Source organism: Pollicipes pollicipes, unplaced genomic scaffold, assembly GCF_011947565.3.
Source record: "Pollicipes pollicipes isolate AB1234 unplaced genomic scaffold, Ppol_2.1 Scaffold_2555;HRSCAF=2994_pilon_pilon_pilon, whole genome shotgun sequence".
NCBI lineage: Eukaryota > Metazoa > Arthropoda > Thecostraca > Pollicipedomorpha > Pollicipedidae > Pollicipes > Pollicipes pollicipes.
Window position 1 is genome coordinate 34616194 of NW_023596136.1, and position 13637 is coordinate 34629830.

The 13637-nt window shown below is 64.2% G+C and overlaps 1 protein-coding gene across 1 annotated transcript in view; it reads right to left on the minus strand.

The window, feature by feature from the left end:
* The window catches only part of LOC119100661 (mitogen-activated protein kinase-binding protein 1), a 69478-nt gene extending 65021 nt beyond the window's left edge, over window positions 1–4457 (minus strand). The window contains exon 1 of the mRNA XM_037223741.1: window positions 4345–4457. Coding sequence (XP_037079636.1) covers window positions 4345–4434 — 90 coding nt within the window. The 5' untranslated portion in view covers window positions 4435–4457. The remainder of the gene's footprint in view (window positions 1–4344) is intronic.
* Window positions 4458–13637: the final 9180 nt, after the last annotated feature.

The following is a 13637-nucleotide window of genomic DNA, read 5'->3' on the forward strand; positions in this document are numbered from 1 at the left end:
TGAAGACAGAACACGGGTCCTAGGTAGCGTCTGGAACAGCCTGGTGACAGCGCACGCATTTGGTTACTGCGCACGGACCAGACCGGACGCCAGCGCGGCAGAGATCGGGACGCGTCAGGGCCCAAGTCGCCGCACGGCCGGGCAGCTCTCGCAGGGTGGCGGGCGTCACCTCACGACGGACCACCTGACGTGCCCGGGACTGCAGCGGCGCAGCGAGTCTGCACCGGCCGACTGACAGCCGCCGGGCGGCCGGCTCCTGCCGCGTCGGCGTCGGCGGCCAGAGCGCGGCAGAAGGGCCGGGGAGCGCCGCGCCGCCGCCCACTGGACCAGCCCGGCCGGCCGGCGCCGGCGACACGCGGCGTCGGGTGCGGCGGCGGTCCGCGCCGGCAGGGGACGAGAGCGTGCCGGCCGCCGGCTGCCCGCGGGGCCGGTGCCAGCCGTCGCCCGGCTCCGACAGCCGGCCGAGTAACGGCGTCCGCCGGAGCCGTCAGCGGCCCGGCGACAGCGGCGACGACCCGGCCGGCGAGCGGGCCGGCCGGCGTCATCTGCCGCCGCCATTCAGCGGGCCCGGCCAGCCGTGTCCCGGCGGTGCCGGACGCCATACGGAGCAGGCCGGTGCGCCGGCACACCAGGGCGGTGGGGGCGGTCCGCCGCGGGACTCTGGTCCGACTCCGGTTGACCCCTGTCGAGCTGGCCCTCCGGTGCCGTCACTTCTTACGTAATGATACGCGTTTTGAAGCGCGCCGAAATCGATGGCCATCTCGCGCGCAGCCGTCAGTCGGACCAGCGTTCGCCTGTTCCGTCCGGTCGCGGAGTCCGAGCGGACCTCACCGTCCACTGGGTCGGCCCCTGGTGCCGGCGCGTCGGCGTCGGTCCGGCGGCCGCGGTCCCGGGTCGGCCGGGAGACCCGGCGTGCCGACACGCGCGGCGTGCGGCCGCGTCCCAGCGGCGCCCAGCCCCGGCAAAACGAAAGCACGCCGGCGGCGGCGCCGGACGGCAGGCCGGGGCCGCCGACCATCGCTCACGCGTCCCTGCGACTTCGGCCGCCGGGGCTGACGTCTGACCGCGCAGCGTCACTCGCCGTCCGCGGACAGTGGCGGCCGCTGTCGGAGCCGCGGCGGGGGTCCGAGGCCTCTCTGCAGGGCCCCTCTGCGCGGGGCCTCTCGCAGCTCGTCGGCCGGCGAGTGGGAGGTTCGCCGCGCCCAGGGCGACCAATTGCGCGTTTCACGGGCTTTACGACGCGTGAGCAGCTCGAGCTGTACGTGTCGCAATCACTAACACTGCGGGGCTCGCACGCACGCATACCCCGAGATGAGCCGGCTCATCGCCCCGACCAGTCCACACCGCCCCCCAATGGGGGAGGGGCGAGCACGGTGGGTGGCGGCGACCGGCCCGAGACAGCCTGCCGCCGAGGTCACGGACTGGGTTCACTCACGCCGATGCCAGCATCGGTTATTAATGCGTCGAACGACACGCATGTCATCGAGACGTGGATTGTGTGGATGGTCGGCAGTGCGGATTGGCGGGAGCATTCGGATGCTTCAGCCTGTCAGAGCTGTTTGGGCTGGTTGCATGCGGGAGCGCACTGGCCGCTGGAGTCCATTTCACAATCAGCCGGGTTGCGCGCACGATTCATGCCTTGTGGAACATGTGGACGGAGCGAACAGCTGGCGCGGCGTGCTCTGTGTGTGATGAGTGGTCGGCGTCATCTGTCTAGTGTGTGTGTGTGTGCGTGTGCGCGGACCGTGCGAACACTGCAGACCGTGGTAACGGGGTGTCCATCACTCCGTGAACCCTGCCCCCGTAATCAGGCAGCCACGGCCTCCGGCGCGAGCTCTGCGGTCGGCCAGCGCCGCCGGCCGCGCACAGTCCAGTGACACACATGGACGGCCGCGTGGGAACCAGCCAGCGTTTCTCCGCGTCGACAGGCGCGACGAAAACGAAACCGATCGCACAACAGCAACGACAAAACAACTCGACCAGATGACGCGGCGCCAGGGGAGAGGCACGCAACGGTGACGGCGTCTCCGCCGAACGTGTCTGGCCGTGCGACAAACACAGGCGGTTCGTGTCCGCGTGCCATCGTAACTGCGGCCACGGCGGCGCGGCCATCGCGCCGGGGCCGAGCTGGCGAGGACGCACCTCCGCCGCCGCCCGGCCGGCAGCCTTGTGCCGTCCATGCGCTGGCGGCGTGAGTTGACGGGCGGAAGTGACCGGGTACGCCGCCGACAAAAACCGTCCCTGAGTGACCGGGCACGCCGCCGACAAACACCAGCCCTGAGTGACCGGGCACGCCGACGACAAACACCACCCCTGAGTGACCGGGCACGCCGCCGACAAACACCGGCCCTGAGTGGCCGGGCACGCCGCCGACAAGCACCGGCCCTGAGTGGCCGGGCACGCCGACGACAAACACCACCCCTGAGTGACCGGGCACGCCGCCGACAAACACCACCCCTGAGTGACCGGGCACGCCGACGACAAACACCGGTCCTGAGTGACCGTGCACGCCGCCGACAAGCACCGGCCCTGAGTGGCCGGGCACGCCGACGACAAACACCGGTCCTGAGTGACCGTGCACGCCGCCGACAAGCACCGGCCCTGAGTGGCCGGGCACGCCGCCGACAAGCACCGGCCCTGAGTGGCCGGGCACGCCGCCGACAAACACAAACCCTGGGCCCGGCCGCCATCGATGGCACGTGGCGTCCGCCGGCCACCGCTACCAGGTCGGTTTGTTGTCAGACTCATCGATCTGATGGGCCGGGCCGGGTGAGGTCCAGCTCGTCGTCACCTAAAAACGTCCAGCAGCGTGACGCTGCCAACGACCCGCATCAGCACGGGCGGCCGCAGTCATGGTCTTGCATTCAATGCACGTAAAGCGAACTCGCCGGGCCACAGTGACTGAGGCCGTCGGCCGGCCCAGTGAGCTCCTGTCAGCGCGCGGCGGTCCCGTCAGACGCGCCTGCACCTCCCGCCGGGGCTGCCGGCCGAGCCGGCGACGGCGCGGCGCGCTCCGGCCATGGCGTGGGGCATGCCCCTGACGCGACAAAAAGTTGCCCGGCCGACCGGCTGGACCGTGGGAAGGCTTCAGGGACGGTCGGACGCTGTGCACGGCTGGCGGTCAGCACGGCGCGGCCGAGCGCACCCGGACGCGCGCGTGGAGACGATCCCAGCACGGCACGGCGCCGGCACTGGCCGGACCGCGACTTGCCCGGCCGGCTGCCGTCGGCACGGTGCCGGCGGATCACGCCTGCCCATTACGCCCAGAGTTATCGGCGGGCGCGCCCCGCACATCCAGGACGGCCCCTGACGAGCGCGGCTATCGGAGATTGGCAGCAGACTGCAGCAGCAGACTGCGGCGGACCCGGCGCGTCCTGCGCGGCGCCGCTCGTCCACAGACGGCCGCGGCCCGGAGACGTGTCCGGCGGCAGGTCACGCGTCGGCGCTGTTCGCGGCACGCTCCGTCCGCGCCACTGGACAACGTGACACGATCGCTCGCGGATCGCTGCTGACGGCGGCACAGCGCGTCCGCTGCCGGCGTGCCGTCCGTCAGCGGACGTGACGGACGCCGGCGTGCCGTCTGTCAGCGGACGTGACGGACGCCGGCGTGGCGCTCCCCACAGGAAAGATGCTACGCCACGCCATCATCACAGCTGCTCACGACTGGCCGCCACCCACCACGCCGACCTCGCGGTCCAGCCGCGTTTCAGTCCGCCGTCCGTCACCGCCGCCGCGTGCTATCTGGCCGATCTGCCGCGGGGCGCGGGCGTCTCCTTGAGGCGGCGCGCGCGGCTGGGTCACGGAATCGGCCGCAGCCCTGCCGGTGCGTCCCGGCCGACCGGGGCCGCCGCGCCCGGCCGAAGGCACATCCGGCTCCCTCTCAACACTCGAGATAGGCCGGGCCGGCCCGGCAGATAAACAACGGGAGCCGGCGGCGGTGCGGCAGCGGCGCGACCGGAGCGCGCCGACCCCGTTCCCGTTAGGGCGGGCGAGCTGGGAGCTGAGGCCGGTCGAGCCGGCCGGCAGCACAGGGCGGCGGTGCGGCGCCGGCTGGGAGGAGCCGGCCGACAGCGCCGGGTAGCAGGCCCCACCTGCTCGGCACACAACACGCCACACCACACCGCAAGGGGCGAGCGGGGGCAGACGAGCTTCTCTACATGGCCTGACCACCACCCGGGCCGCCCGATAGCGGGGCGAGTATGGGCTCAGGTGTGGGTGTGGGCTCACCGGGTCCTCCCGTCATGGGACGCGCCAGGCATTGCCAACGGGACGGGCCAGGCGTTGTCGACAGCTGGCCGGCCCTCCCCGCCACCTTGTCAACAAGGGGGACCGCAGCAGCCTCACCTGATGAAGCGGCTCCGTCTGGCCGCGTTCGGCCGGCGCCGTGTTCGCGCCCATGCCACCCTCGCTCGCCGGCGGCTCCTCCTTGGCCATGCGGCAGACACACGCGCGCGCGCGACACGCGCACACCGAACACGCGCAGTCGCGGCCAGCCGACGCGCCGAGCGGAGACGCGGCGCCCGGGCCACGCGACGGCCACTCCGGTACTGAGCCGCGCACCTGGCCGCCGCCGCGCGCTCGCCGTCTAGCCGTGCCCCCGCGGCACCGCGCCGGCCGCCCGCCCGCCCACGCGGCCGGGGCACGCGTGCGTGAAACACTGGCTCCCGCGCGGTGTTTGCTAAAAACCAACAGCCAAGTTGGAGGCACGTATACATATGGATGACGCCGCGGACGGCGCGGGAGCTGTGTGAGGCGGGGCTGACCCGGGTCGCCCTCAGCACGCCAGCTGGCTACCGGACACGCCTGACGTGGCGGTGACACAGGCCGAGGTCGACGGCCAGCACGGACAGGCACGGCTGGCGGTGCCGCTCAGCGGGGCTCCTCGGAGGGCCAATTGTCAGTGCAGCGCCTTGACCACGCTGACGGAAGGCACGCGATGACCCACACGTCACCACCTGTACCGGGCCGGCTCTCCGTACCAGGCCGGCTCTCCGTACCAGGCTGGCCGGCTTTCCGTACCAGGCCGGCTTCCGTACCAGGCCGGCTCTCCGTACCAGGCCGGCTCTCCGCACCAGGCCGGCTCTCCGTACCAGGCTGGCCGGCTCTCCGTACCAGGCCGGCTCTCCGCACCAGGCCGGCTCTCAGGACCAGGCTGGCCGGCTCTCCGCACACAGGCTGGCCGGCTCCGCACCAGGCTGGCCGGCTCTCCGTACCAGGCCGGCTCTCCGCACCAGGCGGCTCTCCGGACCAGGCTGGCGGCTCTCGCACCAGGCTGGCCGGCTCTCGCCAGGCTGGCCGGCTCTCCATACCAGGCTGGCCGGCTCTCCGCACCAGGCTGGCCGGCTCTCCGTACCAGGCCGGCTCTCCGCACCAGGCCGGCTCTCCGTACCAGGCTGGCCGGCTCTCCGTACCAGGCCGGCTCCGCACCAGGCCGGCTCTCCGGACCAGGCTGGCCGGCTCTCCGCACCAGGATGGCCGGCTCTCCGCACCAGGCTGGCCGGCTCTCCGTACCAGGCCGGCTCTCCGCACCAGGCCGGCTCTCGGACCAGGCTGGCCGGCTCTCCGCACCAGGCTGGCCGGCGCTCCGCACCAGGCTGGCCGGTCTCATACCAGGCTGGCCGGCTCTCCGCACCAGGCTGGCCGGCTCTCCGTACAGGCCGGCTCTCCGCACCAGGCCGGCTCTCCGTACCAGGCTGGCCGGCTCTCCGTACCAGGCCGGCTCTCCGCACCAGGCCGGCTCTCGGACAGGCTGGCCGGCTCTCCGCAAGGCCGGCTCTCCGCACCAGCTGGACGGCTCTCCGTACCAGGCCGGCTCTCGCACCAGGCCGGCTCTCCGGACCAGGCTGGCCGGCTCTCCGCACCAGGCTGGCCGGCTCTCCGCACCAGGCTGGCCGGCTCTCCGTACCAGGCTGGCCGGCTCTCGTACCAGGCTGGCCGGCTCTCCGCAGGCTGGCCGGCTCTCCGCACCAGGCGGCTCTCCGTACCAGGCCGCTCTCCGTACCAGGCCGGCTCTCCGTACCAGGCCGGCTCTCCGCACCAGGCTGGCTCTCCGTACCAGGCCGGCTCTCCGCACCAGGCTGGCTCTCCGTACCAGGCCGGCTCTCCGCACCAGGCTGGCTCTCCGTACCAGGCCGGCTCTCCGCACCAGGCCGGCCCTCCGTACCAGGCCGGCTCTCCGCACCAGGCCGGCTCTCCGTACCAGGCCGGCTCTCCGCACCAGGCCGGCTCTCCGTATCAGGCTGGCCGGCTCTCCGTACCAACCGCCCGGCCCTCCGTACCAGGTCCGCCGGGCTCTCTGTGTCGGGCCGGCTCTCCGTACCAGGCCGGCTCTCCGTACCCCACTGTCGACTCAACGGAACCCCACTCTCTACACGCCGGAAGTGCGCCACGCGCCGCGGCTAGCGTCTGCGGCGCCAGCGAGGCATCCGTTCGGAAGGGGACGCTGTGTCGATACCGGTCAGCGCCCCGCCGCTGCGGAGGAGGCGGCGAGCTGGCAGCGGGCCCGGTCCAGGCCGGACGCGGCGCCCGCCCGTGCTGACCTGGCCCATCAGGCCGCATCTGATCGACTCGCCGCCCTCTGTCGGCAGTGGCCGCGCAGTCCAGGTCAGTGCAGAGGACGGAGGCGGCATGTCGTGGGCCGGCACCGTTACCGCGGGCGGAGCGCCGGCCGCCCCAGCACGTGACACGGAGCCAGTCCGGCCACCCGTCGACAACGGCCAATTATCGGCCGCGGAGCGCCGCTCTCGCAGCAGGCGGCCGGCAGTGATCAGACAGCGGTCACCACCGCGAACCGGCCGGTACGTGGGTGACGCGACGCCCAGCGACGGCTAGCGCCATCTGTCTGTACGCAATGGAACTAGTAATGTTGGATCATGACGCATCCGTGGCGGCAAAAAAATCGCATTTTTGAAAACGTGCGGTCGGTTGTCCGCGGACATTTTAAGTACATGAGCCGAGGATACAGTTTCCTTTTCAGTTGAGGGATGCTCTGGTCTCCTGCTCAGGGACGAAATACGACGAGAACCCGTTTTCGCCCGTATTTTGTGGGTACTTCTGGCCATTTTCTCTGTCCAGCCACCAACCCCTTCCCATCAGCGTATTTTGCGAAACGATGCCCTGAGGAAGAACCACTGCATATCATGACGCCAAGATTGAAAGCTATAAATGCAAGCGCAAAGCCACTAAGGCAAGTGGTTATCAGAAGGTGTTCCTTCAAATAACGGATAACTGTTTACGGGCACTGCAACCAGCGTACAAGCTGTCAAAGGCCCCTCCAAGAGATCGAAGCAGACGCCGGCCAGGCGGCACCGGCCAGCACCTGACGCCTTCCCCGCCGGCTCCTGACCTGTCTATCGACCAAACTTGACCCTGGCGCCGGGCCGGACGCACAGCCGGGCGGCGCCGGGATGAGTTGGTCGATCCGCTCCGCCGACCTTGCGGGGCTTCAGCACGCGAGGCGAGCAGGCTCATGCAAACATAGCGGGCCCGGGGCTCGGTCCCGACCGGCCGGCACAACAGCGCTGCCGCCAGAAACCAGTCCGCTCCGCTTCCCGATAGCGTGGGCTTAGTTGGCCGAGACGTGTCATTGCGTCACAGCAGCCGTGCAATCGGCTGCCGTGACTCAGAGGAAAGAACTGTCAGGCCGACACTCCGGGCTGTTATCCATGAGTTTTCCGCTCGGTTCCGGTTCCAAGACTCCGGCGCTATCTAACGTTCGCTGAAAGTGGCCGCTCGCACAACAAATGTCGTAGAACAGACAGCATACGGAAAACAAACGCCCTAAGCTTTTCATAAATATATCAGCCAACACCAGTAGTGGCACACATATGATGCGAATGGCGCATCACGAGGTAATCTTTGGGCTTACTGCCAGGATCAGCCGGCTGCGGGATCCGCGACTAAGCTGCGCTAATCCAGCGCGTCCTCAGCTTCCGCGCGGTCTCCATAAGCTGGCGTGTTATGCCGTAATGCCAAACGCGTGGCCAGCTTCCTGGCGGCGTCCTCTTCGGCCGGCACCCGGACGTGTCCTCCCGACCACAGAGCAGAGGAAAACGCCGCGCGCGTCGTGACCATATTCCGGTTTAAGCGCGAATGAAAGAGGAAAACACGGAACGAGCCTCGCGCACCTCAGTGGAGAATCGTATTTTGCAGCGTCATCACATGGCATGGCGTACCGCCGGGCAGCGTCAGCTCGTGATACAGCATAACGCCGGGCAGCGCCAGCTCATGGCACAGTATGATGTCACAGTACCATGGCACAGACATGGCACAGACATGGCACAGACGGGATACGGCCCCGGCCCCGTGGGCTGGGGCCGTACCCTGTCCCTGTTTGTCAGTGTCTTGAGGGGGCCGGGGCCGTATCTCGTCTCTGTTTGTCAGTGCCCTGCGCGGACTACGGCCGTACCTTGTCGCTGTGGTGCACGTCCTGCCGGCCGCGCTTCAGCGTCGGCGGCCGGATGACCCGGCGCTGCACGCCGCCGGCGCCAGCGCCAGCCGGCAGCTCCATCGGAGCGGCGCCGGGCGGGGTCACACCATGGTCGGCCACGAGGCGCGCGGCGGCCGGCCGGCCGGCTGCCGGCACAGGGACGACACGATCAATAGCGATCCACCGGGTTGCGACTGGCGGGTTCCAGGCCGGTACGCCGCACGTGGCGATACATAGCCGGTGTCGAAGACTGAGGGCCTGAACACGTTGTAACGTGGGGTATGGCGCTAGCCGGGCACAGCGTTAAATGAGCTGGGCCGCAACAGGAAACGTGAGTCAAAAGCGAAGTGACATATTGGGCCCCGGCGTACGAGCAGGCTCCAAAGCCGACCGGTCACACTGCGCCTCTTAAACACACGGTCAGATTTCACGTAGACTCGTATGAGCACGTACCACACCCTGAAAACTGCGAGGGCGCGCTCACAAAACCACGCCCACCTCGGCAAGTCAATATGGCGCACCGACCGGCACTCAGACCACGAGATGGATACGTCAAGCGAGACATTGGCAAGCTATGATGACGACAAGTCACGAACACGGTGTGAACACTCACACAGAGACGATTAGCAGGCACTTAACCGGCCGCACGCTTCGCAGAGGCAGGGCATGGGACAAGACACAGTGCAAGGCAAAGGTCCCAGGAGACGCCGACATCCAGTTCCATTACGGGGAGATCGGGTTCATCGGAGCTCAACAGCTGTCCTGGTGACCGGCCAGCACCACGGTTGGGCAGCCGTCGGGCAAAAACGGCCAACTTGCAAACCGTGAAAGACGGGGGCAGGCGACCGACCGCGAGGTCGCGGCGAGGTCACACGGGTCACGCGTTCGGGTGCCACGCGACCCAGCCAGGCGTGGCGTGACGGCCGGGGTCGCCCGCGACCCGCCACTGCAGCGGGCGGGGGAGGGCTCGGCCCGCGCGGCCCGTGGGAAGCCGGCGCCGCTGAGCACCTCCCCCGGGCACACCGGCCGGCGCGCGGCCGACTCGGCCGGCGTCGGCCGGCGTTCAGACACGGAGGGAGACGTGCTGGCACGCTTCCGCACCCCTCAGCGCACTACAGGGATAGAGGGCGCTCAACGAGCCACGCTCTGCCACACCCAGACCGGCGTTTCGTTTTCGTTTCCGGCGTGTCCACACGCCCTTGCTCGTCACGACAGCCCTTCAGTTAACCCACTCAGCATCCAGTGCGAACCATTCTCAATACATCCCACGCACCGCATCCTTCCATCGTTGCTGGCCGATTGTTGGCACGGATTCGTCCCGTGGCATGCCAACCGACCCCGCCCGTCATACCGCCAGTGTGAGACAACCGTCATGGGCCTGTCCGACGAACGTGAGACGGTGCCCGACGACTGGAGCCGACAGCGACCCGACCCGTCCGCCCCGCGTGTGCTGGTGGCGCCGGCGCCGGCGGCAGCGGCACCGCCGAGCCGCTGGACAACTGTCGGAATTGGCCGCGATGGTCCGATGCCGGCGAACTGTCCAGGAGGGGGGGGGGGGGGGGGCGGGGGTCAGCCGGTGCGGCGCGCGCCGGACGGGCGCGCCGCGGTCGGCGGCCACGATGGCCGCGGCGGCGGGGTGTTAGTCATCGCCCGTGACGGCGGACCCTCTGTAGGGACGGGGACGGGGGCAGGTGGACAAGCCGGATCAATGCCGAGACAGTGCGACTTTACCGCGTCCTACTTTATTCCCATGGAACGCGATAACGTTACAATCCCATTCTTCCCGAAGCGGTGTGGCTCCCTCCCGCTGAAAGCCCGTTGGAGCCCGTGACGAGACCTCTGACCTAGGCACCTAGGGTGCGACCTCCAGCAGGACCCGGACGCACTGCCGTGCCGGTACCGGTCCGCCGGCTACAGCGGCAGCAGCGCGGGGACTGCCTCTGATGTCATGCCCGATCGCGGCGACCCCGATCCCACGGCCGGCCTGGTGACTACCTCGCCCAGCCAGCGGGCAGCAGACGCCCGCTCGACCGTTCACTTGAGAGTGACCGAGCACACTAAGCGCTCGCGATCGAGCCCACCCTTCCACAATCCAGCTGGACCGCCTCGGACCCCAAGGGCCGATACAGCCTTCGTCATTTGCATACGAGTGAGGCGCTGCAAGGCCACAAGTGCAGTATCAGTAAATGCACGAGCATTATGCCAATAAAGGCTACCCACGGACTGCGTCAGCGCCAGCTGGTGGTGCAAATTGCGCGTTCGCGGGCTATGCTGAGGAGGGGCAGCAGTCAGCAGCTGCATCCCAACAGCCAGGGGATGGGATGGCACGAGGAGTCACCACACCGGCGCATGACCAGAGGCAAAAACATGATTCATATGGTCAGAAAGAGATTGGCACAGCCTGGCACCTGCAAATGAATCAGAATCATACTGGCAGGCACCTGCCCAAGCCACTGGCAGGCACCCATCTGAGGCACTGACAGAGTCCATCACATATTAATGCTGCATGCATGAAAAGGGCAGCCATGGACATGCACTGCCCAATGACCTCCGTGCTCAAATTGCAACAATAACATCTTGTATGGGCTACATAGAAAAATCTTACTGCTGTGTGCTCGTCTAATGACAGCACATTTGCGAACACAGTTATTTGCTCACAGGTAGCCTTGCATACCATACAGACAATTGTCTCCAATTCAGAAAACACCGAACTGTTTTCTGCAGCCTTGTTATCACGGTCTGTCACCAACCAACACACCAGTTATTTCATTCAAATGTTAGGTTCCATGTCTCCATTCTGTTCTTTCTGGTAAGCAAAAAAAATAGCTAAACCTGTCATAACATGCAGGAATACACTGGTTCCTTTCCAGACCTGATCCCCTTTTCTCTCAAGGTTGAGCAGCTAGTTCCCCCCTCCCCAAACTTAACAGAAAACTACACTCCTGCTCCTGCAGCCATCCCAAGGCAACTAGGCCCTTATGATTCAAATACCAAAGTAAAAGAGCAGAAGAGCATATTCAGATATAAAAGAGCATATTCATGGTAAAAGAGCCCTGTCAAGTTGTTTGTGGTAATTATGCCTTGATGTAAAGCAATCAGCCTGGGTGCAGGACCCATAGATAAGACAGTAGTAAAAAGTTATACCAATATGCCACTGCTAACTTTTTCTGGCACCAAAACTGATGAATTTCGTACATATCACTAAGCCAAGGTGGTGTAAACAGTCTACATAATAGAAGCACTTCAATGAAAATCATGTGTGAAATGAGGCTTGACTTTGTGCAGCTCTGTGACCTGGAAAATAGCTGTCACTGATAAATAATGAAAACAAGCTGTCATTAATAGCTGATCAGAGACTTCAAGCATCGTGTTTTTGCTTGCATCATATGCCTAATTGTACTGAATGATGTGGACATTATTTTCAAAAGCGCTCAGGCTGCTGGGGCCACTTTGAGTCACACAATGGTCGCGAGAGGCACACATCCAGACGGCACATTCATTCAGTACTGACAACTTACAATTGCAGGCGAGTCTAACAGTAGTTCAGCTCGGTAATGGATAGTTTACCACGGACGAAAAAACAAAGGCTTGTTCCTTTGTCAACAGGACCCGATTACTTACGTTTCGCAGATTGTCCTGAGCTCACGCTGCTCACTTCAGCTCACGCCGCCCAAATGGAGCAGAGTTGTACTCAGCGAAACGAAAAGAGTCTGGCGAAATCTGACACAATCTTTTACCCGTAGCCTAGACGAACAGAGAACGCCGACGCGCCGGCACCAGCGACTGCGAACCGCACTCAACACACACACACACACTCCCGCAGTGGACTGCTGCAGATTCGCAGTTTTACAACGGCGGCGCTTCAAGTTCTTGGGTGGCGATCGACCCGCAGCCTGAAAGAGAAGAGGCAGCTGAATGAAAGTTGTATTTCAAGAGCGTGACTTCATGGGGACTGGGAGCGACGGAGCTATGAGGGTTATAAGACCAACGTTAGCGTGGCCAAGGGCAAACTTTGCAGCTACGCGCCCTTTTAGAAGCGACTCGGCACTTTTGGAGCCGAAGCTTAAAAATAATTGTAGTTCAAGACGTTCGTAATGTTTATATCACATTCAAAACCGACTTTCCAAGCATGGTTGTTGTCGCTGAGGGAAAGGGTCTGGAGGACATAACCCCTTCAAGTCTTGTAAAGACGATTTGAGAGAATAAAGATAAAAACCAGTTACCAAGACCAACCGAGACCATCCGCCCAAAAGTGTTCTCCGAATTCAAAAGCATGGCCACCATGGCGTGGAGACGGAGGGGCTACCTTGAGTGATAGGGCCACTTATGATCCGATTTGCCCCCGTCCCGGAGGAAATGCTGACTAGGCTGCTGAATCCATCATGAACCAACAGAATTGATGAGCTGTAAGGACGTAGAACGCCACATGTGGAACGACATCAAAGCTAGCGCTTTCCAGCTTAGCGTTTTTGATCGGTGGACAACCCATTACCTAGAAAAAGAAAATGTACCGTATCCAACACGACCCATGGGTGGATGGGCACAACACGCCGCCTGCGTGTTTCTGCAGTTAAGAGAATCCAAGTAGCACATCATGTTAAGGCCTCGCGACTGATTCTCTTGCGATGCCTGTTGAAATATTTCTGGTTACCACGCCTCGATGTAAAGCAATCAGCCCATGTTCAGGACCCATAGATAAGACAATAGTAATAGCCTTATATCTCGAAGAAAAGCCAAGAGAGTAAACCAACAGAAGTAATAGGCTGAACCATTTCACCAGAACCTGCAAAATCGAGTAGTATCATCGGCAAGCAACTTTGAATTTACTTCTGCTATTGTTTCGATAAAGGCATGTTGCTAAAACATCAAACCATCTACATATCCATTATCCTGTTATTTTCGAGGAATGAGGCTATTACTAGTCTTAACAATGTAAATAATGCTCCTCGCAAATGTACTGAACAACTTACGTAGCAGGTTCAGGACTCAAAACAGACACCACATTCGTTGAATTTCCATTGATTTTTAGCACTTCACGTAACAGTAACCTGTCACAGTAGTGCCGTTTCTTAACAGGCATTTCCGGGTGAGGATTTCGCCTGGCACGATTTGGGTAATGCTCAGGATTGCACCAAAAATTCAGACACAACGCGTATTCAAACCCTGTGTAATGCACAAAAGTGGTGATAACGACGCCGTTAGCACCAAA